Source organism: Spermophilus citellus, assembly GCF_964194105.1.
Source record: "Spermophilus citellus genome assembly, chromosome: 3".
Taxonomy (NCBI): Eukaryota; Metazoa; Chordata; class Mammalia; order Rodentia; family Sciuridae; genus Spermophilus; species Spermophilus citellus.
This window is the reverse complement of record NC_138184.1, coordinates 51,320,165-51,345,237: the sequence shown is the minus strand read 5'-3', so window position 1 is coordinate 51,345,237 and position 25,073 is coordinate 51,320,165. Positions and strand designations below refer to the sequence as shown.

The window sequence follows — 25,073 nt, the reverse complement described above, 5'->3', positions numbered from 1 at the left end:
ACACATACCAGCATAGTCAACCAGGTTAGCGGAATTACACATCTATAGTCACCCCCGGCCTGCAAGCCTTAGCCAGGACCCTACTGTGAATATGTATCTGTGTGCATATTGTCTTCCTGAAGCAAGGAAAACTCCTAATAGGCACCTGCCAGAGAGTTGGCAGGGCTGAGCTATTTGATGGCTCCATGGAGACAATTAAGTGTAGACAATCAGGCTGCACATGATGACACAACGCCTGTAATCCCAAAGGCTGGGAAGGCAGATGCAAGAGGATCGCGAGTTTAAAGCCAGTCTCAGCAACTCATCAAGGCCTGGTCTCTAAATAAAATGTAAAAAAGGGCTGTGGATGTGGCTCAGTGGTTAAGCACCCCTGGGTTCAATCCTGGTACCCTCCTCCACACCAAAAAAAAAAAAAAAATGCAGACTTTCAGACATAGAGTTCAGGTGGAGCAGAGCCCAGGGCACTTGGCTATTCCCCTCACCCCAGAAGCCTCAGAGGGTTCTGAATGTATGTATCATGTATAAGACAGTGTGTTGGGATCATCACTTGGTTTTACAGAGGTATAGACTGCCTTGTCCAATATGGCATCCCTCAAAAATGTGGCTATTCAAGTGTAAAATAATTAGAATTAGGCCAGGGGGTGTGATGGTGCACGCCTGTAATCCCAGCAGCTCAGGAGGCTGAAGCAGGAGGATCTCAAGTTCAAAGCCAGCCTCAGCAACTTAGTGAGGCACTAAGCAACTCAGTGAGACCCTGTCTCTAAACAAAATACAAAGTAGGACTGGGGATGTGGCTCAGTGGTTAAGTGCCCCTGAATTCAATCCCCAGTAAAAATAAAATAAAATAAAATAAAATAAAATAAAATAAAATAAAATAAAACGGGCTGGGCATGTGGTTCAGTGGTTAAGCACCTCTGGGGTCAATCCCTGGTACCAAATTAAGTTTTAAATTCAGTTTGGTCACAGTAGCCATCTCTTAAGAACTCAATAGCCACATCTGGCCTGTGCAGGTGTTTTGGACGTGTGCATCTTCACTACCATGGGCCTCATGAATGGCACTGGGACCCCTTCAGGACTTGAGGATGCTTGTCCTGCCACCCTAGTCACTCAGATGAGGCTCAAGGCAAAAAAAAAAAAAAAAAAAAAAAAGCCCAGAGACCCGACTCAACTCCTCCAATCCCTGCAACCCATACAAAAATGGAAATATTTTCATAGAAACCCTGGCCTTTGGTACAGTGGCAGAAAGAGCTACTTTTTGAGGTAGCCTTCTAGAACACGGCTTTGCTCTCAGAGCTGGGCAGGAGGAGCTTGCCTGCCCACTGTCCCGTGTCTGCCCTGACCTGTGTCTTTGCCTCCCTCAGGTCATATGGAGACCTGCGGTGCACCCAGTACTGTTACATCGACTCCACACCCTGCCGCTACTTCACATGAAGGGCGTGAGGAACAGGTGGGCTGTAGCCCATGGAACTGGCAGCAGCTTCCTCAACCCTCGTCAAGCTGGCCTTGCGCTCTCCTGGGCCAGTGTCCACCAACCTTTGTGTGACAAAAACAAGGATGAATTCTCGCTGCTAAGACGTGCTTTTGACTCTGACTGGAAGAATTTAGGACCACTGCATCCTGTCTTAATCCAAAGTACCGGAAAACTTTCTACATGCCCACCCTGGGAACTGTTCCCTGTCTCTACCATCTGGCCTAAGAGCCAGCTAAAATGCCCTTTCCTCTTCTGGATTGTCGTTGTCGCAGGCCGTGGACTTGGCTTAGCACTGTTAGACACGTGTAAACCTGTGGGGCTGTTTTAGTTTGTTAGGAGCTGATTTGGGAAGTCTAGTGTATAGGCTTCTCGGTCTCTTGGACCTCCAGACACGCAGGTGTTCTTACCTGAGAACCACACAGCAGAGAAGTGGACATGTTCTCTCAATATGGCTCACAGCTTTGGACCCCACCAGGGACCTCTGGTCAGAGGACAACCCGGCTTCATGTGGAAATGGCTCCCCCAGGAAGAGACCCAACTGTGAAAAAGTACTGAGAACGCCACAAAACCCATGCTCACCTTTGCACCGCCCACTCAGGAAATGACCCCTGAGCAGAGGGTGGAGGCTCAGCTGAGTCACTTGCCTGCAAACAACAGCAGAGCAGTGGCCTCTCGCTTCTTGATGTTTCCCACAGCGGGATTCTTAGAGTTGCAAGATCCCTGCCGCCATCTTGATCTTGTGGCTTTCTGTACTTTGACCTCTGTCTTGCAAGGAGTGCCCCTCACTTCCATTTCCTGTTCAGGAGACTCACTCCATAAGTCCACACACCTGGGAAGATGTTGGTCTTTCCGTGTCCTTAGGCACATACAGTCCTGGCCTTCCCATCTAGGGTCCCACTGCAAGGACACTCTCAGCAGACTGTTTCTATCCTAAGGTGCATCTCCTCACTTCCTGATGACTCTTGGGGTTCCCTTTTGTAACTGCATTGTGCACATCCTTGTCCTCCTGTCTGTGTGCCTGCACTCTTCACTTTTCTATAGAATCCTTAGTCCTGCCTGTCTGTGAGGCGCTTCTCATGGCCGTCTTTCCTGAGGAGAGCTTGGGTTTATCAGGGAAAGACATCACCAAGATTTCCCCTATTATTTCTGGAAAGAAGGACATACTCCACACTCTGAGCTTTGGTACAAAGCTTTTCAATGAACCTGAGTCTTAAGGACTCAGCAAGCAGAAACTGTGACCCAGCAGGTCATCTGGGTGGTCTGTGGTGACATTATCCCAAAGATGGTGTCTTCCAAGGCAGGAGCATTGATCAGCTAGTTCCCTGGGTCTCTGGGACAAGTCTTGGGGGTGGGGAGGAGGGGGAATGTTGCTTGCATGGACATCCTGGGACTTCCAGATGAAAGATCAAGAAATAAAGGCATGACAGGTGTGGTGGCACATGTTGGTAATCCCAGCAAGTCAGGAGGCTGAGACAGGAGGATCACAAGTTCGAGACCAGACTCAGCAACTTAGCAAGGCCCTAAGCAACTTAGACCCTGTCTCAAATGAAAAATTAAAAGGGCTGGGGATGTGGCTCAGTAGTTGAACCCCTGGGTTCAATCCCCGGTGCCCAAAACAGCAACAATAATAATTTTAAAAAAATAAAAATAATAAAAAATAAAAAAAGAAAGAAAGAAAAAGCAAAGAAAGAAAGCAAGCAAATTCCTCACCATGGCTCACTCTTCCTTGGGAGGATGACACCAGCATTTCAATATGGCTGGCTAGAATGAGGAGCCCGAACTCAGTTGTGCTTCCTGGATTCTACGGAAGGTTCTGGAATATGAAAGCATTCCAGCTTCCTCATGCTCAACAGGAGGAGGTAGTAGGACCTGCCAAAGGTCACAGAGTCCAGTCTTGCTAGCCCAGGCTTCTCTCTAACCTTGCTTTAGGACCTTGTTTGACATGGGTGGAGATCTAGAACTACCCCGAGATCTGGCCAAGAGGGACCCTGCCCTGGGTCCCATACCTTGGAGAGCAGCACTCCTACCTTTCTCTGACCTGACCCTCCCCAGGGGGTGGGGAATCCATGGGGCCAAGGTGACACGCCCGCTAGAGCTTGCACACCCGTCCTAGAGCATACTCTCCAGGTTCCCAGGAAAACACAATTCCCTGCCCAAGATGTCCTGAGCCTGCACCCGCCTCCTTCCTGTGTCTGTCCTCCTGAGTGTGGCCAGTGCACACCTCTAAGTCTGAGGAGTGGCCAAAGAAAAGCCATTCATAAGGATTAGATGGAGGTTGGGGTTTCCATGGGTGCACATGAAGCCCCTCTCAATGTGGATGAGCGAGGGAGGTCAGGCTGGGGCCTGGCCCCTGCTTTCCTATGCTTTCATGGTGCCAGGGACTCTGTAGAATCTAAATAGGCCATATACATGGTCTTTATGAAAGTATATTTGTTGAGGTAAACAGAACAAAATTAAATAATTGTTTGATTATAATGTGAATATTTAGGTATTTGGAATACAGGTGTTCATTTCGCTCTTCTCTGGAACCCAAAATATTAGGGGTGGGCCTATCTCCAGTTATTTCAAGGGAGGGTTTTTGAAAGTCTCAGGACAAAAAAAGTATTCAAAATTACATGTTTAGCTGAGTGCGGTGGCACACGCCTGTAATCCCAGTGGCTCAGGAGGCTGAGACAGGAGGATTGTGAGTTCAAAGCCAGCCCCAGAAACTTAGAGAGTCCCTAAGCAACTAGCGAGACCCTGTCTCTAAATAAAATATAAAAAAGGGGCTGGGGATGTGGCTCAGTGGTTAAGTACCCCTTGGTTCAATCCCTGGTACCCCCCCCCAAAATTACATGTTTAAAAATGTATGTAATAATAGTAATTCAGTGCCTTTGGCATTCTGAAATGGGAAAATGAGAGAGATCACAGGAGACAGGTAGCCCCCACCAGCCTGTCCTTGAAATGCTAACTCAGTGATGGAGGAAATAGGTTCCCCTTGAACAGAAATAAGTGCATCACAAAGGGGCACTTGTAAATAGGCTAGGCATTCAAGAGCTCACCAGTGCCAGCTAAATGTTTCCCAAGATAACTTTGGGTACATTACATCTCATAGCTTAAACTTCCACACCTGAAAGAGACTTTAGAAAAGTTCTTCCAACTCTTAATGGCTAATGAATTTGGACTCCGCCCTCTAGCTCTGACAGGGTAATCCCTAGGAGTGGTGATGGACCCCCTGTTATGGTTTAGATGTAGTGTTCCTCAAAAGCTCATGTGTGAGACAATGCAAGAAGATTTGGAGGAGAAATGATTGGGTCATAGCCTTAACCTAATCACTAAGTTGATCCTGATGGAATTAACTGAGTGGGAACTGGAGGCGTGTGGGGTGTGGCCGGAGGAAGTGGTTCATTGGGGGCCTGGCTTTGGGGTATGTCCTTGTATCTGGCCAATGGAATCTCTCTCTCAGTTTTGTCTGATCACCATGTGAGCTGCTTCCCCATGCCACACTCTTCTGCCATGATGTCCTTCCTCACCTCGAGCCCCAAAGAATGGAGCCGGCTGTCCATAGACTGAGACCTCTGAAACTGTGAGCCCTCTGATAAACTCTTCCTCCTTTACAATCATTCTGGTCAGGTCCTTGAGTCCCAGTGGCAAAAGAAGCTGACTAAAACACCCCCTCAGGCTGGGCCTGTTACATAAAATGGCTGAAAATGTAGGACGGTCTCCAGAGAAGTGGTCAGGAACCAAATGAGGCCATGCCAGGGTAGTATTGATGGGCTCATACAACTTAAAAGCCCAGTGAGAGGTGGAGATCAAGCATGGTTCAATGAAGGCTCCCATTTCATGGCCCTGCTGTCTTCAATGCTTTTGGGATCTCTTCTATTCATCTGATCCTTAGTGTGTGGTCATGGGCTGACTATGGCAATTTCAAGAGTACGTCGGAACTCTACAATAACCGCAGAAAACCTCTATTCCATTGGTTCTCAAGAAATTCTTTTCCAGAAGTTCCCAGTAAATCTTGCCTTGCGCTTCCTTGGCCTGTTTTGGATCTCATGCTCATTTTCTGAATTGGCAGGAAAACGTACCTGCTGATGGAATTATAGCTAGGTTCTGGAACCCATGGCACCCAAGGTTATAATTTCTCTTAGCCTATCCACTGGAGATTCTGCAGAAGCAGAAGCTGCAAGGGGAAGGAATGATTACTGGACTGAATACTGGGGGCAAAAAGAAGGGAAGGGATGCTGAATATACATAATATCCATTACGGCTGCGACCTGCATGGCTGAACCCCCAGAAACCCACGAGGGGCAATGGGAGATTAAGAAAAACAGGATCAGGTAGTAACCTGACCTCTGAAAACAGTGACCCAGAGCTGGCTCCACACATTTATTATATAGGTTTTATCATCAAAAGGTTATCTGTGAGAGAGTTTCTGCAAAGCAGGCAGGCTGGAGGTCACAGCGCTGATGAGACATTGTGATTATCTGGCTATGCTCAGAATCCTCTAACCCTGGGAGCCAGTGTCTGAGTTCAGAGTGACCACTGGTTGGCATTGCCATAGCAACTGGGCAATGTTAACCTGTACTTTTGCACAGGGAGAGCCTAGCCCCAGCGCACCACAACCATGAGGCGTTCAGACACCTTGTTCCACATCCCTGCATTAGAATGGTCGTCTCTGTTTTGCTTCTCCTTTTGGCAGGAATAAATGCTGAGGCCCTTGGGACACATATTTGGGTAGACTTCTCACACCCAGTAAGCTCATGATTAATTCTGACAGCTCCACTCAGAGAGGCTGACTCTCAGAGGGTGCCATAGGTCAAGAAAGGTGTGGTATCGCTTATAAAAAAGAAGACGATTCAAATACCACTTTTATGTTTGAAGCATGGTTCTGTTACTGACCCATAATTTAATTGTCTTGCAGAGTTAACTTCTCTGGGTATCTGTATTCTTATCTATAAACTAGGAGTCATAGTATCATATTCCAAGGTTATAATAAATTGCTGACACCTAGAAACTGTTTCGTAAGTGTTAGATTTTATCTGTGTCACTATTATATTTTAGTGGCTATGAATACCTGGGGATATTTTTCATTCCCTTTTGAAGCTACTTACATGAGCTCACTTTTTAAATTTTATTTTATTTTATTTTTTTGGTTCTGGGGTTTTAACCTAAGGCTGCTTAACCACTGAGCCACATCTTCAGCCCTTTTTATATTTTATCTATAGAGACAGGGTCTTGCTAAATTGCTTAGGGCCTTGCTAAGTTGCTGAGGCTGGGTTTGAACTCATGATCCCGGAGCTGCTGGGATTACAGGCGTGCATCTCCATGCCTGGTTTAGCCCCCAATTCTTCAGGGACAATGAGGACATAGCTTGCCTTATCACTCTCCCTCCTATCACCCCAGTTCTTCTAGATTGGGCTTTTGGTGTTCCAGCCCATAACAATACCATACTCTACCATATGGCCCACCTGCATGCTACCCTCTATCCTTTATCACCTCAGATGGGACATTGAAGGCAGAAATCACAGTCTTGGGTCATCACTTGGGGTTCACCAGTGGGGACTAAGTGGCCCTCAGCCTTATGGGTCATCAGAATCATGTGGAAGGCCTGTCACATCACTGTCCACCGCCCCCACCCCCATCACCGTTTTTGCTTCAGTAGATCCAGGGTGGGGCCTGACAATTGGCATTTCTAACAAGATCCTCAAAAATGCTGATATTGCTTGATCCAGGATTATAATTTAAGAGCCACTGCTGAGGGGGAGATAGCTCATCTGAGAGCAAATGACAGATGAGATGGAAGGAACAAGGGACAAACCCTGGAACTTTGGGTGGACAAAGCTTTTGATGCTTCTCCTTTAGAGCAGTGGAGACTATTGCCCCTTCCCTGGAATCTGCTATGACCGAGAGGATGTGACACTGTGTGACTTCCCAGATGTCTTGGATTTTTTGCTGCTGCGACTAAAAGAAAAAAAAAATTTAAGGAGGGAAAGTTTATTTGGGGGCTTGTGGTTTCAGAGGTCTCAGTCCATAGACAGCAGGCTCCATTTCCAAGGGCTCCAGGTGAGGCAGAACTTCATAGCTGAAGAGTGTGGCAGAGGGAAGTGGCTCACATCGTGATCAGGAAGCAGAGAGAGACTCCACTCTCCAGAGACAAATATAGACCCCTATCTGCCCTCAGTTACCACTCAATCCCATCAGATGATTAATTCACTAATTGGGTTAAGGCTCTCATAACCCAATTATTTCTCTAAACCTTATATTATCTCACACATGAGCTTTTGGGGGACACCTCACATCCAAACTGTAACACCAGGCTAGGTCATAACAGGCCAAGCAGCTTCTCAGAACACCTGCTTCAGAGGAAGCCAGATGTATGGAAGGCCAGCTACCATGAGATGGCCAAGCTGTAGAGGTTATGTAGGCCGTGTGGCTAATGGTCCCAGAGGAGTTTATTTCTAACCATCCCCAACCAGGAGCCAGACACATGAATGAAATCAGCTTGGAGCCTTGAGTTCAACCCATCTGCCCACTGAGTACCAGAGTAACCTCCGTTGAAGCCATATGGAACAGAATTGCCTAACCAACCTGGGTCCCAGTTCTAACCAACTGATTCCATGTAATAGAATGCTCATTGTTTTAACCCACCAAGTTTTGGGGTACTTTGTTACTTAGTCATAGATAACTAGTATAGTGTTTGGGGCAAGAGAGGATAGGAGGGAAGCAAACTATGAACAGCAAATAGAGGGAAGGGCCTAGAGAAACCATTGGCTTGCATTTGGTGCCATCTGCAGGAACCATGAGTAGAAATCTAACACCCACTGGGACTTTCCATCAGTGCCAGAGCTGGGAGGTCCTTTGGAGATCCAACCTCCAAGAATTCTCCCTGAGCAATGGGAAAGAGATATGGGGCATGTAGACACTGCAGATTGGTTGCATTAATAGCCCAATTCTTCTCACTTCCACATTTTAAGAAGGAAAAGTTTATTTGGGGGCTTTCAAATGCACGTGCAATCTCCCTACAGAAAGTGAACAGCTGTGACAGAAATCTCAGTTTCTGCAGAGAAAAAGGTTAGCTTTGCCAACTGATGCATTCAGATTAGATTACCCTGGGATCCTCTTGAAAAGCAGATTTTCATTCTAGATCTAGGATGGGTCCTAAGGTTCTGCATTTCTAATAAGTTCCAGGTGACATACTGCTGGTCCCACCACACGGTGACTAGCAAAGGGTTTAGATTAAAGTGAGGCAGTGCTACATTGTTGTTGATTTTAAAAATCATTTAAAATAAATACACAGCAAATCTTTTTCTAACCTTCCCAAGTTTCTGCTGTCATGTCCTCATCTTAGTGAGATTGGAGCAATCTCATTCCTGCACAAACCAGAATATTCTTGGGGCAGCTGGTTCTGCCTCCTGGAAGAGTATGACTTCCTTTTTGTCTTATTGTAAAGGCTGCTGTCTGCACCAGTGTCTAAGTTTTGACTTCTTGCTGCCCTTGAAGGAGTCTCTCGTACCTTTGCAGCAAGCTCTGTTCCACGTTTGGATAGGCATAAATTTGAATTTTTTTTCTCAGTCTCTGCTACCTGATGAGAAAAGATTTATCCAATGCAAGTAAGTGGTCCATTTTCCCTACCACACCCCATTCACCCAGGAATCTCAATGGCTCTGTTTATTCCCTCATTTGATGTAATGCCAATTCCATTAAAATTAAATTTACCCCTAAACAAACAAACAAAAATGCACATACAACTTCTTCCAACAACCAGGGGAAGGGGGTGTGTTTCCCATCCCTCGATTCTGAACTTGGCCCCATGGCTTGTTTTGGTCAATTACATGTCAGTGATTGCAGTCAAGATGAGAAGCCCAGTCTAAATTGCAATCCACCAACTTGTGAGCAAAATAAATGCTTATTTTGTGTTTTGGGAAGGTCTGTGACATACCATTTTGGCAGCAATAGTTAAGCAGGGATAAAGCTCCTCAGGTAATCGATATCCACTACCACTTTCTCACTGAGATGGTCTATTTGCACCTGCGAGCATGGGCACCAATGCAGGACAAGTAGCAGAAGGCTCCTAAACTATTTTCTTAACTCATAATTTTATTCGGTCCAAACTCACTGAGCACCTATTGGAGACATCATAGAAAATTTAAAAATATGGTCAGTGAAGCTCTCTAGTATGGGTTTTTCTTTGGTGGAATACTTTTTTTTTTTTTTTCTGTTGATAATGGTATATTGCTCCCAACCAGGAGTTTACAGTCAAGCAGGAGAGTCAAGACCACAAGGCAGATTTGGGTACCGTTGAAGCATAAGTGTAGAATCAAATCTGGAGGGCAGGCTCACTCCCAGCTGAATGTCAACTGGAGGCCCAGAGAGAGAGAGAGACAGCCAGAGACAGAAAAAAATGGCATTCCAGGTAGAAGGAATTTGGTGTACTAAACTGCCTAGAGAATAAGCTAGGATTCAGTTTAACTCTCGCCTGCCTGGTTCTCAGACCCCAATCTAAGCCTGATTTTCCAGACTGAGTAAAGTGGCCTTAGATGCCATGTGGCTTGCTAAAGTTACCCTTCAGTTTTGAACTTCATACTTTTTCTTGTTAATTTTTTTTTTTATTTAATACACAAATAAATTTATACATATTATGGGGCACTAAATTATTAGAATAAATTAAGCAAACTCTTAGAATAAATTAAATTAATTGGTAAAGACAGAACCTTGGTCACCCAGGCTGTTAAGCTTGGTCATGCTTGAATCTCATAGCTATAAGAACCTGCATCCTCAAGTTTATATCAAGGCCCACACCACAGCCAGTGGTGATGCAGGAGAAAACAGGAGTCTGTCCCACGGGGGTGCAGGTCTCTGCCTGGTGCTAGGGCAGTTTTAAGTGCCATCTGTGAGCCTGATAATAGCTGAGATGCCTGAGGTTGCAGGATCAGTGGTGGAGGTAGTCCTTTGGCCACCAACGGTGCTGTTAATCTGGGTGGCACCTGAGTCTCATAGCCAGAGACCTGCATGGTCTTAGGAAGGCAGGTGATCTCCAGGCTCACTCAAGCTGGAACTGCTGAGGCCTAATCTTGGATGTATACTGCAGACCACAGTTCCCTGCCCAAAGATCCTAAAGCTAATCCAGAGCTCAGATAAAACCATTACCTTTCATGGCTTTTCCCTAGCAGATGGGAGTCCAGCTCAGGGCTCTGTTGCCTGAAGTTGGGAATGGGATGATGGAGACGATCTCTGTCACCTAGCCTAAAGCAGTTCCCCCAATTCAGCTCACAGGTTTTGGCCTGGTGGTAAGGGTCACAGGGCCTTGCCCAGCATTGAGCTTCACAATGATGGGCCTAGTGCTGGGTTTCAAGAGCAGGGCCTGAATTTAATTTTCTCTCCCACCCCCAAGCAAGAGACAATGGGAGTGACCTGGGCAGCTTTTCCTTTCCTGTCTTCTTCAATGGTCTTTTTGTTTTGTTAAACTAAAAGCAGGCACTATGGTCTGATTTTCTTGGCTCTTATACTAATAGTGTAGTGCATTGTTCAACTTGGTATGGGTGGGGAAAAACTGCAGGAGGATCTTCCTCAATCACCATCGAACTCTGGCCCCCTGAACTTCATGCCTTTTAAAAACTGAAGTTCATCCTTCAGTTAAATGCCACACTTTTTAAAAATGAAAGTGTATTCATATTCACCAAATTAAAAAGGAATCAATTTAGCCAACTAGGCTTTAAGTACAAAGAATTCTTAAAAGAACCTTATATTACTTATTCTATGAAGGAAACAAAAAACACGAAAACATTATGTATATTGCTTACCTTCATTTTTTATTTAAATATAGTGATCTTTTAATAGAATAAACAAAAAACTCTATACAGCAAATATTTTACATAAATGTAAACATGCATGTCTATTTCATAATTAAGCAAAATGAATTTTTAGGCACAAGATTTTAAAAATCATGAAAGAATGAGACATGAACCCAAGACAGAAACAACAGAAGCAACAAAAAGACACATTTCATAACACTTCAATTGGTCTTGTCTTCCAACCTATTGGTTAAGGCCTGAGTTTCAGAAATCCTACTTTTCTTGCCAAATGGAAATATCCAGTTTGGCTGTACCAAATATATATCCACAAAACAGACAAATAATTATTTTTCAAAATAATGTAATAAATACCTCTCTCTCTCTCACACACACACACACACACTCTCTCTCTCTCTCTCTCTCTCTCTCTCTCTCTCTCTCTCTCTCTGCTGAACCAGCCTGTCTAATAGGGAAGTAAAAATTTGGGAATTTTCAAGTCTTCCTACCACTGAAGCAAACCACATAGAAAAAATAATTCTGTTACAGAAATAAAATGATGAGTGGCATTATTAGAAATCTCTAGTTCATTTGTATTATGTTTCCCCAAATCACGTTTTTACTAAGGCTTGCCATGGCTCCTCAGACATTCCAGACTTCATCTTTCTACCCTGCCTAAATGACCCACAGTAGAGACACTACATTAAGAGGCAACTTAACAATCCAGTTAAGAGACTTCAGCACGGGCACTGTATGGTCAGCTTAGTCCAAATGCCTGGAACGTTCTCTCCTGGGCTTTACTGCTTAGCCTTCTCTGCCTCCTCCCCGACCAGGCTTACGCACCGGAATAGCCTGTGATGACAGTCCCTGATTTTAAGGAGCTCACACCAACCAGAGTTCAAGCAAGAGAAAGGTCAGTTTGTGCACACAGGGTACTTCACAGGGATATGAAATGAGTAGAGGAAGAGTCCATGAAGATGGTACCTACAGAGCCTCAGAAGTGGAGTCTGGAGTGAGGACGAGGAGCAGGAGAGAGAGGAGGCACAAAGACAGAAGAAAAATCCAGTTTGGCTAGCAGAAGGATATTTGTGAGAATTCATCTGTGAGAACACGTTTCTAGAAAAGAAAAGATTCCTTATTCTGGTGGGGAAAGTTGGGTCGGGGTGGGGAGTATAATGGAAGAACAGAAGCACTGAAGGCTTTGCACAGGGAACAAAACCCAGAGCCACACTGAAGAATTCCCATGCATACTGGGTGGACAGATGACATAGGAGAGTGCGTGCAGCTCAGAAAGCGTCACTCACCAAGCCCAGTGCCACATGCAAGTATTTCCTATAGAAACAAGTATCAACCTAACATGCCAAAAACCATTTCTGACTACAGAAATCAAGGCTTTTGGAGAAAAAAACAGGGGAGGGGGTGCTTAAATAGATATTCTTCATTCAAGTTCCTAGAACCTGCCCCAGTCTGAGCAAGTTAAGAGCAGTGACACAATTCCCACATCCAGGAACAATTCAAGTCTCCCAAACCTGACCTTAGCCTTCCCTGAGCTGTCATCTGCAAGTAATTATAAAGCAATTATCAGTTCACTATAGATAAGTTCCTACCCTGGTGCGGGTGTGCTGCTGGGGAACAGCTCCTGTCCCACCCCCAGCTCCCTGGAGTCACTATGTGGATGAAATAACTGACCTACAAGGTACAACTCTGACCAAAGCCCCCACATGGGCCACCCCTTTCTTCTCTAGGTTCAGACTGTGTCCCTCCACTAGCTAGGGAGGGAGAGGTCATCTGAGTAGAGGAATCCAAGGAAGGAAAATCATTAATGTCTTGATGCTTACTGAAACAAAAAAGACAGAAACTTCTGAGGACACAGCCACTAAGATGATACAGATGGATTGCTCCAAACGTATCACTAGATGGTTTACCACACATTCACTCAACATGGAACATTTACTAGCGACCAGTTTCCAGCAACAACAGATTCAATTGGAAACTGCACACTGTCAAAGGCAATCTTGTGACTTTCTTCTGGTTTTATATAAAAAAATACAAGTCAGTCTGGAAGTCAGGCACAAACAGTGGTACAAAAGCATTAAACAGAAAAACCTTATCAAAGAATGTGCTCATTCCATATTGCAGAACTCCTATCTAGGCTCTGGTTTCTGAAAACTTCCTGCTGGTTTGTGTGTTCGGAGAGGTTTCTTCACTACGCCTCTCTTCCACTCCTACCCCCCACGCCTGTCAAAAAACACCGAATGAAGATCACCTAAGATGGAACACACGGAACAAAAAGCCTCGATCCTACCTAGTCCCGTGCGTCAGCACCACAGCTGCTGGTTTGATCTGCTCACTCAGCCTCGAGTATTTAAGGACTGTCTGGATCTGAATTCAAGCTAGAAATACCCAGTGATTTTGTCTTTTGGAATCCAATAAAAGTGCCAATGTACATCTAAAAGTTCCACGTGTAAGCATCTCTTGATTCCACTAAGTGAAATTCAGGGAGGGAGCAGTGAGAAAACCCTGGACTGGGCCTGGACACTGGCCCTGGCCAGCTGTGCTTTCCTTTCCTAGCCTGTAAATGAGGGGACTGTGCTGGCAGATCTCAAGGTTCCCCACCCAGCTGACACCCGAGGACTCCACTCAAGTCCACTTCTACATGGGCTTGTCAGGCTGGGTCAGACAAGCTTCCTTACCACTTAGTGTCAACAATTTAAAGTGGTTTTGCCATATTTCTATGATTTCTATGCATGTTTCTATGATGCAGTTTGAGGTTTCCCTTCCTCCTGCTCCTCCAGATTGTTTCATTTCACTGATGCAGACCACTAGGCCGAACGGATGGCTATGGAGGGTTAAAACCAATTCACTGGCCTGGTGAAGACAGCGCCTTTGAGTAACCCAGGCCAGGGCACATCTGTCTGTTTTTCATTAACAATGTTAACCAAATAGAAATATAATCCTGTTAGTTCTTCTATAGATCTACTTAAACTTTGAAATAAGAGATTGTTCAAAAATTACATGAGAAAATCACCCATCACCATTAAGTTAAAGACTTGAATATCCGAGAGCGCCAGAACCTCCAACTCCTACTACAGGCACTGATCCACATGTTCCTCCTGGCAATGGACTCCATGCAAAAGCAGCCCGGTCTTGCAGCAGGTTCGTGCACCAGAAAGTAGATTTTGAAAGATCCGGTGCTAGTCATCACTGTCACTGCCAGACTCACTCAACTGCAAGTCATTTCCTAAAGAAAGGAAAGAATAAACCTTAACAAAGACTTCCCCGCAGTTCATTAGTGGACTGCCTCGGCTATTACACTACCATAAAACCTTGCTAATTCAACTTAACCCATTTTGTTCTGTTGTCTCAGATGTGGAACATGCACAAAAACTTAAAATACAGCATACAAGATGTGATTATATAACAACAAGGAGAATTATAACAATTATTATATCAGTCAATATAATACTAATTAATATTATTAATATAAGACTACAGTATGATTTCCAGACTATTTTAATACACCTGTGTCAATTTCATTGAAATATACATAGAACTAAAAGCTTGGGGCTTAATGAGTTAATCAGGGAGGAAAATCAATTTGGCTAACCGAAAAAACTGGTATAATCAACATTTCCAAAGAAATGCTATTTTGGTATCCGCAAAGCCCAGCAGTACTCCTCATTAGAATAGAACAAGGGAGAAGTAGGCCAGACAGCTTTTAAATGTGTTAATACATGACAAGAAACTAAGGTCCCTTTGCTGGCATTGTTCACATTAAGTTGTTTCACATAAGCTAAGAAAACACCAAGTGAGGCTTCCACTGTGGAAGCTGAATGTTGTTTACACAGTTGTATGCTAATCCAATGTCCCCTCTGATACACCTCTGTCCAAGACATTCATCTTACTTTAAACCTTGAATGTGAACTAAAAGCTTTACAAAGCCCCAGATTGTTACTTGGTATGCAAAATTTAGAATTCAGGAGTGACTCAACATTTCATGTTAATATAACAGGAATACATATAATAGCACTCCAGCTGGTACCACTTGGATTAAAAAACAAAAGTGAACCTCTATTTCTGGAAGGCTAATTTCTAGGCCAATTCTTCTCAAAATCTGTTCAGAGGACTCTGGAGTCCCTAGAATCCTTTCAGGGCAACTGGCCCCGAGGCCTTCCTTTTCTAACTCCCTGCCTGTGTGAAGCCAGATTTTCTTCATATAGTTCAACTTATGTTGAAGATAGGGCACATCTGACAATGTACTGAGACATTTCTGGTTGACACAGTAGGGAGAGATTGGTTCTGTCATCTAGTGGGCAGAGGTCAGGGATGCTCTTACACATCCTACAAAATATAGAACAGCCCCACAACAAAAAAGATTTATCCAGTCCAAAATTTCCATAGTCCCCAGATTGAGATTATCTTTGCCTAGTTGAGGTTAATGAGGTTAGCTTCCCCACCGAAGCTAAAAGACCTTTCAACTTCAAAGGAGAAAGAGAACCAAGAAATGAATATTCATCAGGATTCCAAAGAGAGAAGCATTTTTGTTCTTGCTTTCCTGCTTTACTTTAGTATCATACATTAGAAGCCACCCAAGCCAGGTGTGGAACATGCACCTGTAATCCAAGCAACCTGGGAGGCCGAGGCAAAGGGATCACAAGTTGGAGGCCACCCTGGCAACTTAGCGAGGCCCTGGGGATACAGCTCAGTAGCAGAGCACTTGCCTAGCATGCACAATTCCCCCAGAAGAAGAATAAGGAAAAAAACCCAACCAAACATCACAATATCCTTCTTTTCCCTCTTGCCAAAGCTAGTAGGTTTCTAAACACAGGCAATGAATTCTTTTTTATAAAAGACTTGGATAGTATGGTGGCAGGTTGTCTCTTAAACCTGGTGTATGCAAAAACAAAGAACCCATTTATTCATATTTCAGGATTTCCCAGAATTCACAAAACCTAATTTGTGATAGTAGAAAATGGAAAAGACAAATAGCAGATTTTTAGTTTTGTGCCTGTCTTTTACTGTTTGGTAACACACTTCTTTCTGCTCCAAATTATCTTTGCAAGATCCGCTTGTGGTCTTAAAGGCCTTCAGGTTTACAGATTCTGCTGGCCCTGTCTCAGCCACTGAAGGGAGAATGCACTTACTGAGGGTGTTCATGAGCTGGTTGCTTCCTTGTGGCCGGCTGGTTCCATTGGTGACAGCAGGCCTGCTGTTGTACGGCTGCTGGTGTGAAGGCTGAGGAGGAGAGGCTGGGCCATTGTCCTCGCCTCCGCTACTGGAGCTGTCGTCATCACTTCCTGAGGAGCTCTCAGAGTCTGAGGAGCTGCTGCCACTGCTGCTGCTCATCTGCTCAATGATGTCGACCTCAGCCCTCAGCTCTGCAATAACATGAACGACAGGGTCAGCACAGCAACAGCTCTCAAGGCAGAGCTCCAAAGCCTCCATAAACAGTGACCTAGCGAAACAGCAGCAGGAAGGAACACACCAGAACAACTCCTGCTTCTCAACTCCTTAAAAACATACAAACAAAATTACCCAAACCGAAACAAACAAACAAACAAAATACCTAACCTGTTTGCAGAGAGACAAAAAAAATGCTGAATTCAACCAAAACAAACAAAAAGCAGACTGCTTCAGAATAATGACCATTCTGTATAGGAAACAAATTAAATCTATTATTTATTTACTTTAAAAAAAGGATTATGAATTATGATTTTTATTTGAGTGAAACCCCAAATAAGAGAAATATTGTGTTAAAGGACTGGAAAAACATTTGACTAGGAGCTGGAAGGTCCGAGTGCTTATTTTGGATCTACCTTCCAACAGAAAGACCCAAGAGGAAGTCAATGAATTTTCCAAGTCACTCTGGAAACATGAAAGCCAGACAACCGCTGAGGTCCTTTCCAAGTCTATGGAGGCTTGCAGGAAAAACCATGGCAAGTGAAGAATCACAGCAGAATACCATTCCTCTTCTTCGCTCTTACATATAGGAACAAAGACCATGCCTGTCAGGTTTTGCATTTTTCACAGATGTAAGGAAGGAAAACTGTGTTTTACCTAGCCATTCAATGTCTAGGGATACATGGAGAATGATGACAGATTTTCCCGTCCAAACATACAATGTGGCCTTAAATGGCTATGGCTCCTTTAAGCATAACACAACAACTAACCATTCACCATCTTATTCCTATTCAACTTTGTAGTGGAAATTTCCACAACAGCATTCTAATATCAATGAGAGAGGAAAAAAAAAAAATCAAGAGGTATAACAACTGCACAGTGCAGAGAGTGACTTTATGTGCTAAATCGCAGCATTTCTATAGGTTGGGAAAGGCAAACTTCCAAAACAATTCTTTATCTTTCCCTGTCTTCTACTATTGTGGATTTTATTTTGTTTTGTGAAAACTTACAAACGTGAAATAAAATACTTAGCCTCGTAACCTCTAACAGTCTGGAGAAGCAGACTACATAATGGGAGAAAACCAAGGTAACCGTGTCTCAGTTTGCAGTGGGAGAGCCTAGCCAAACCTCTTTCTAGACCTGAATCCATTTCCACTGATCACATGGCCTCTTTCATATTTATACACTTTGTGTTAGCACAAAGCATTTGGTGATATTGTTTTAAATGGTCCTCTAACTTAGGTACATTAGTATGGAGCTCAGAAACATTGCCACATTTGGTTTTCACCCCCCAATATCTAAAACTTTCTCTCTCAAAAGCCTTAAAGGTATGCCATATGGAGCTTCAGATGGCAGTCATGTTTATTTAAAGTCTGAGCCTTTAAGAATGCTGCCAAGATAGTCACAAGTTGATAGTCATAAATAAACACTAGAAGGCCCTACCCAGCAGTTCTGGAGGAGTCAGCTTTGAAGAAAATCTTTTGATAATAGCAAATGTTTGGGCTGCCAGGTCAATACAGCAGCTCTGTGATCTCCTAAAGAACATGGACACCCTACTCCATGTTGCTCTCATGGCTCTAGAGAATATTCTCTACCTCTTTTGATGTCATCCAGCTGAGGTTCAGGTGAGGGGTTATCCTTCAAGGGAGATGTTTTGGGTCCAACTGGAGGCTTGGTTGGTGCTCTGAAAGACATGGGTGGCGGCGGAGGTGGTGGTGGTGGTGGTGGTGGCTGTGGTGGCTGTGATGGCTGTGGGGGACGAGAGGGCTGCTGTTCCATTCGGGCCTGGATTTTACTGCTCCCCTCAGCTCTAAAATGAGATAGACTTTAAATCAGATGGGCTAAAACAGCAGTTCTCAAATTTGTCCAGGTGACCAAATTCTTGGAAGTCTCTGCAAAACCCCATGCCCTTTCCAGACCACTGCAAAATACTGCTATTTGTCATTTGGTCATGAGAACTACTCACTAAAGAACTGAGTGTCTACCATATTCCAGTACTATACTGTGTGTCAAAAATAGAGTTTTGTTTTTTTTAAGTAGACTTGTTGCCCTCAAGGAGATCACATTTTACAGCAATGATAAAAAAAAACATTTACACTACAATGTGATTATGAGATTCCATCTTACTCTTTGACTTATTTGCAATACACAGTTATCATGAATTCAGGAGTTCCTGAATAAACTACCACTTAAAATACTGGCCAGCGTACAAATTTTTCCATTATCTATTTACTGCTTGCCCACCGTGTCACAGAGTTCTACCCCAAACTAAGAAAATTCTACCCATTAACAATTTCTTTTATGCTTCTTAAACTTTAGCACATGATCACCTGGATATTTCTGCAGAGTCTGACCTTAGGTAGGTCTTGAGATTCTGCCTAACAAGTACCCAGGTGATTTGATGCTGCTAGTCCCCAGATCACTCTGAGTAGAAAGGAAACAGAGGACCACACCAGATACTGGAAGAGTAACAGAGCACCTGTTTCACTGTAGGCGATCATACAATACAGCAGCATGAGAAGGGTTGGGCTCTATGCCAGCTGCCCAGTGTGATCCTCGGCTGTAGCTGTCCAATTTAGGGAACTCACAGCCTCTAATCCTCAGTCTCGTCATGTGTTTTTGAGGGTTTTTTTTTTTTTTTTAATATAATAGCACCTTTGTAAAATTTATTTGTAAAGATTTAATAATGCACATAAAGCATCCAAGCATTGTTTGTCTTGTGATAACCTCTCAATAAATGAGAGTCATTTCTATTGTTTTGTGGAATTGAGTGAATGAATAAAAATAGTAAGTGGAGACAAACAGAAAAACATTAGATTGTAACACTGTCTTTAAAACTGAACTACTATGTTATAATAATTACTGTATTACAATGTAATAAACAGAACCACTGGTTATTTATAGAATGAATTCTAATTTTCAAGTAAACTCTAACTGGTTTCATATAAGACATGGTGTGCCTGCTGAATGAACTATTAATGAAAGTTCACTATTCAAAAAAATAGGCAAAGTTTTATTTTGGCATTAGTCAACTCAACCATACCCTATAAAAAAGTAATGTTTTTAACCCCAATAAAATTATGCAATTATTTTTTTCTTAATTATAAGTCGATAAATACAAATCTCATTCCTTACGTAGATTATTAATAACAATCATGAGTTTGATAAAAATGGATTAATTATAAATTACTCCCTTAAAGCATTATTTCTTTTTATTGTATTTAAGGAAAATAAAAAATTTTATTGATTTATGTAAGAAGACACAGGCAGAGTTGTGAACACTCCCACGTTCACATCTTCATAACTGGAATCGATACTACAAAGGTTTAGAAACATCATATAAAACTGTATCTGGTTTTTAACATACCTTGTTTTCTTGACCTGAATGCTGCTACTGAGTTTTTCCAGCACATATTCACCAGTGTCATGATTAATAATAAGTACACAGTCTTTCTGATAAGGCCGTTTGTTCCCCTTGAACACAGTCATTGGTGGTGTGGATCCCTATTTGCCACAAAAGTATAAGATGATCAAGCTAAGCACACCAATTATGAATATCAAAACTGACATTATAAATGACTATCTCATCAAATCTTTTATCAGAGCTACTCAAAAAGGCAGAACTGATTTCTATTTTAATTCCTTCTGGTTTCCTATATAAAAATAAAAGAGAAATAATCCAGCAAGAATCTGTGACCTTACAACTGGCTCTAGGTAATTAAGAAATGCAGTATAATTTTTTTTAATATGTATCTAAGGGGTTGAGAAAATGTTACAAAGAATAGTAAAGTTCTATATAGAAAAAGAAATTAACCATAATAGGTCTAAGTAAAACCTGAATAGTAAAACTAGTGAGTGCTCTCTAAATTTCTTAACTGGAGAGTCCAGGACTTTCCATCATGTCCATAACCAACAGAGCCTTCTTGAGGGCAGCTCATTACCCTCAGGAAGCACAGCCTGCTAGTCATATGCCTAAGCCCTTCAATAACTCTCCTGTCACCCTTAGGCCAAAGGACAAAAATCTTCCAGCCAGCCATCAGGCCTTGCACCACCCAACCCTGGACTGTGTGTGCTTCAGAGCACTTCTCTCAGATCCTCAAGCTCGTTCCTGCCTCAGGCTTAAACAAGCTTCTGCTGGCTACATCCTCTCCCACCCCCAATACTGGGAATTGAACCTATGGGTGCTCTACTACTGAATTTTATTTATTTATTTACTTACTTATTTATTGAGATAAGGTCTGCTAGGTCAGCAGGCTGGCCTTGGATTTGTGAACCACCTGCTTCAGCCTTCAAGTAGCTGGGATGCCAGGTGTACACCATGGTATATACAGCCCGCTCTGTGTGTCTGTATGTGTCTGTGTGTTTATTATTTTTCATACCAGGGATTGAACTCAGGGGTGCTTAACCACGGAGCCACATCCCCAGCCCCTTTTATATTTTATATAGAGACAGGGTCTCACTAAGTTGCTTAGGGTCTTGCTAAGCTGCTGAGTCTGGCTTTGAACTTGCAATCCTCCTGCCTCAGCCACTGGGATTATAGGCATGTGCCACAGAGTCCAACTTTGCCTGCTATATTTTGAATCTCCTTTGAAGTTACTCTACATTCAGATTGAGTTCAAGGGTAATTTCCTTAAGAAAGCCTTCCCTGGTTTTCTAAAATGCGTGCTTTTTTTTTTTTTTAATTTAAATTCTAGACCGCAAGTTCCATAAGAACAAGAAATGTGCCTTATTGCTCAAAGTTACGTTCTTCAAGCCTCAGTAGTCACTCGATTAATATTTGTTGCTAATAGGATTTAATGCCTTGCTTTGAATCAAAAACTGTTTGGCTCTTTGACTTCTTATTCATACTAAAAAAAAAAACTTAGAGTTAGAAGGAACCTTAGGGACAATTTATCTATCCCTTTCATTTTACATTTGGGAAACTAAGGTCCAAAGGGAGATGATGTAACCTGACACAGACAGCAAATAATGAAATAGCTCTTTGAATGGGAAGATAATTTTTCCTTAGCACAAAGGTTTCCAGGTGCCTGTCCAGAGACCTTTTATTCTATCAGTAGCCGCCAAGAACCTACTATGCTTCAGGACAGAGCTGTTAAGTGCAATGACACATGTTTACAAAGAGCATCTTGTAATCAGAAGAGAATTTTTTTTTTTTTTTTTTTTTTTGGTTTATTTGTTTGGTCTGGGGACTAGAGCCAGGGCTTGCTGCATGCTAAGAGCATGCTCCTCCACTGAGCTACATCCCCAGACCTCTTTTTTATTTTATCTTGAGACAAAGTCTTACAAGATTGCCTAGGCTGGTCTGAAATTTGCAATTCTTCTGCCTTAACCTCCAAGTAGCCGGGATTATAGGCATGTACCAACGCATATGGCTTCAGTGTAGTTTTTAACTGAGTTTTTCATCCTTAAATTGCCCACATGCTCCAAACCTTTGGTTTGCTCAGTATCTGATATGGCTATTTATCAGTAGGGCACTGGGGCTCTTCTCTTCAGAGCTGCTTAGGAGAAAAACTATGTACATTTAACAGAGGTGCTAGGTGTCCACATAGGAACCTCGCCTTCTTTGTTGCATATAGGGGGTAAGGGGAACTTGGGGAAAATGACGAACATTTTAACCAAGTGCCTGAGTAACTTGATTGAACTCTATCCCATCCCATGATTCAAAATTCCTTTTTTACTTATGTTGGCACTTTAGAAATCTAAAAGTTTTTACAGTTGGAAATTCAAATTGCAATATAATCATATACAAGGATTCACTGTGATGCTTTCGTTAAAACCAACAACAATGGGATAAACTTACAGGAATATGTGGCAATGTAATTGTGACTTCATCTCCTTTGCCAACCTGAAGCTCTCCTTCACAGGACGTGTCTATAGATGCTGGTTTAAAATCATCTAAAGATAAAGGAAAAGACCAGGTTATAAGAATAAGGGATTCCTGGACATTTTCATTTAAAAATTAATTTTTTTTCTTCTTTTATTTTTTGAGGTACTGGGGATTGGACCCACAACCTTGCACATGCTAGGCAAGCACTCTACCAATGAGCTATTCCTCTAGTCCTTTTTTATTTTATTTTGAGACAAGGTCTTGCTAAGTTGCCTAGGCTGGCCTCAAATTTGTGATTTTCCTGCCTCAGCCTCCTTAGTCACTGGGATTACAGATGTGAACCACCACATGCTCAGCTAAGAATTAAAATTTTTATTACATACATGGAAAGCAAAAATCATTTAGAATTCTTTAAAAACCATTTTATTATGGAAAACTTCACTTTGCAAAAATAGAGAGAAAAGTACAATAAACCCACAAGTACCTTCATTCAGCTTCAATAATTACTATCTCAGAGACAATTCCATATACTTTTGCTCCAACCCCCATATGATTATATTGAGCAGGGGGTAAAGGGGCCTAAACCATTTCCTTCTCCCAAGGGACAGTTGAAAACCAATGCCTCATCATCCACAATAAGGTGTTTTATTAGGGTAATGAAGATCAAAAGCAATGAAGCATATAAAAAAATACTTGATTGTAAATCCTATATGAAAAAGGCCACAGCATCATAAAAGCAAATTCCATTTTGCATAGAAGCTGTCAGAATTTGCCACACTTGCTGGACACGGCAGTACACCCCTGTAATCCCAGTGACTCGGAAGGCTGAGAGGGGAAAACTGCAGATTCACAGCCAGCATCAACAACTTAGTGAGGCTGTAAATCTAGGGAGACTGTCTCAAAAGAAAAAAGAAAAAAAAGGGGGGGGGGCTGGGGATGTGGCTCACTGGATAAGTGCCCTTGGGTACAGTAACTTGTAACAACAACAACAAAAAATTTACTACACTCAATTCCATAACTTCTGTAGACATTCAGACCAGATAGATGGTTGGGCTGTATTTCCAAAGGTTATCCTGCTGATGTTTCTGAATCGCAGTTAAAGCACAGCCCAAATAGCCATCTTACTTCACCTTTAACCCACACTTGCCTCAAACTGCAAGCCAGGAGTGTACAAGAACATTTCCCTTCATTGGAGGAATAGATCAACTTAGCAAACTCAGGAAATGAAGGTTTAATCACATTCCCAATATCCTCTTCTCTTTGAAAGGGCTGAATCTGCTATCAATAAGAAGCACAGAAATGGCACAGCAAGAGGCCACACAAAGATGGAACTTCATTTTCTAACACACCCTCTTCCTATGTGTTGAGTCACATCTATTAGTTCCTCTGATGAAAACAAGCCTCAACCAATGTTAGCACTACAGGAAACCAGAAGCATGTGAATCACAGGGGGATGCTCAGTCAGCCAATTCCTAACAGCCAAATCTTCACCCAGGACAGAATATAAGTACCCCTTCTCAACAGTCTATAATCACAGAGAAGAAGGTCCAGCATAATGACTATTTCCACATTCTTTATGTCTGCTCTACTCTGTTTCCAAACATAGATCCAACCTTAACCTATGCCAGGTTCACAAATTCTAATTTTATTCTTCTCCACAAGGGACCTGGTCCAGAAACCAGGGTGGTGCGGGTGACCTCAAAAGACATCAGTTTAAAGGCACGAAAAGGCGTGGAGGTCGGGGGTGGCACGACGGATCTGACAGAGCGCAGAAAGGATGCAGATTCCTTGGTTGAAGTGTAGACACAGCAAAGTGTCAGGGTGACTAAAACCAAGACAGAAGAGGGTGGGAAAGCTGAAGAAAGCAGAGAACAGAATGAAACTGAAAGAAGCAAATGAGGCTTACAGCAAACGATAAATCTTTTAAATATGCAGCCCCCCACCACCACCATCACCTCTAGGATAACAGAAAGGGAAAAGGATTCGAGGGAGAAGAGAAGTTCGGTTTGGGAGTTGGGTCGAGAGGATGAAATAAGAAAGAGGCCAGTGACCTTCGGGGTTCATGTTTAGGATTATAAGGTAAAGGAACATTTGGGAGTGACGAAAGATTTTGTTCGGGAGGAGTAATCCAGAAAAGAAAAGAAAAAAGAAAAAGAATGAAAGGAGCAAATCGGGGTCCCAGAGGATGTGGGGTAAAAGAGGGGGGAACTGACGCTGGCAGGGAAGTCCCTGGACCCCGGAGGGCCGAAGGAAGAAAGGAGGGAGCCGAGGATGGCATGTGGCGACTGGTGCGCTGACTTACAGCGGATGGTGTGGAAGGAGGCCCGTGGCCGCTTTTCGAAGCTCTCCCCGAGCCGCAGGCAATGCTCCTCGCGATCCAGCAGCGGGTTCGCGGTCCCGTTCATGGCCCCGCACCAGCCTCGCGCCCAGATCGGTTCTTTCTTGGCGCGGCCCCAGCACGAGCTCCCGGCACTGGTGCCCGGGAGGACGGTGCTCCCGGAACACCGCTCCGGAGCGCACGGACAGCCAAGCCGCCGCCCACCTGGGACCGGAAACGAGTCTCTGTGTCGGGTCCCGGGAAGACTCTGAGGAAGCAAAGCCGCAGGAC

The 25,073-nt window shown here is 43.3% G+C and overlaps 2 protein-coding genes across 6 annotated transcripts in view; one reads left to right on the top strand and one right to left on the bottom strand.

Annotated features, from left to right (window-relative positions):
• Positions 1-3,102, top strand: part of COLQ (collagen like tail subunit of asymmetric acetylcholinesterase) — a 60,317-nt gene extending 57,215 nt beyond the window's left edge. For all 5 annotated transcript variants that reach the window (XM_081287208.1, XM_081287205.1, XM_081287207.1 and 2 more), the window contains one exon: positions 1,362-3,102. Coding sequence is in view for 4 of the 5 variants with exons in the window: in XM_081287205.1 (XP_081143331.1) it covers positions 1,362-1,431 (70 nt within the window). In the remaining variant the exon portion in view is untranslated. The remainder of the gene's footprint in view (positions 1-1,361) is intronic.
• An 8,142-nt stretch (positions 3,103-11,244) lies between these two features.
• EAF1 (ELL associated factor 1) lies at positions 11,245-25,042 on the bottom strand. Its single transcript, XM_081287002.1, has 6 exons — positions 24,768-25,042; positions 22,439-22,533; positions 20,006-20,142; positions 18,234-18,448; positions 16,383-16,616; positions 11,245-14,479 (listed from the first exon to the last, which is right to left on the bottom strand). The coding sequence occupies exons 1-6, from the start codon at positions 24,868-24,870 to the stop codon at positions 14,433-14,435; spliced, it is 831 nt and encodes a 276-aa protein (XP_081143128.1). The 5' UTR covers positions 24,871-25,042; the 3' UTR covers positions 11,245-14,432.
• Between the last annotated feature and the right edge of the window lie 31 nt (positions 25,043-25,073).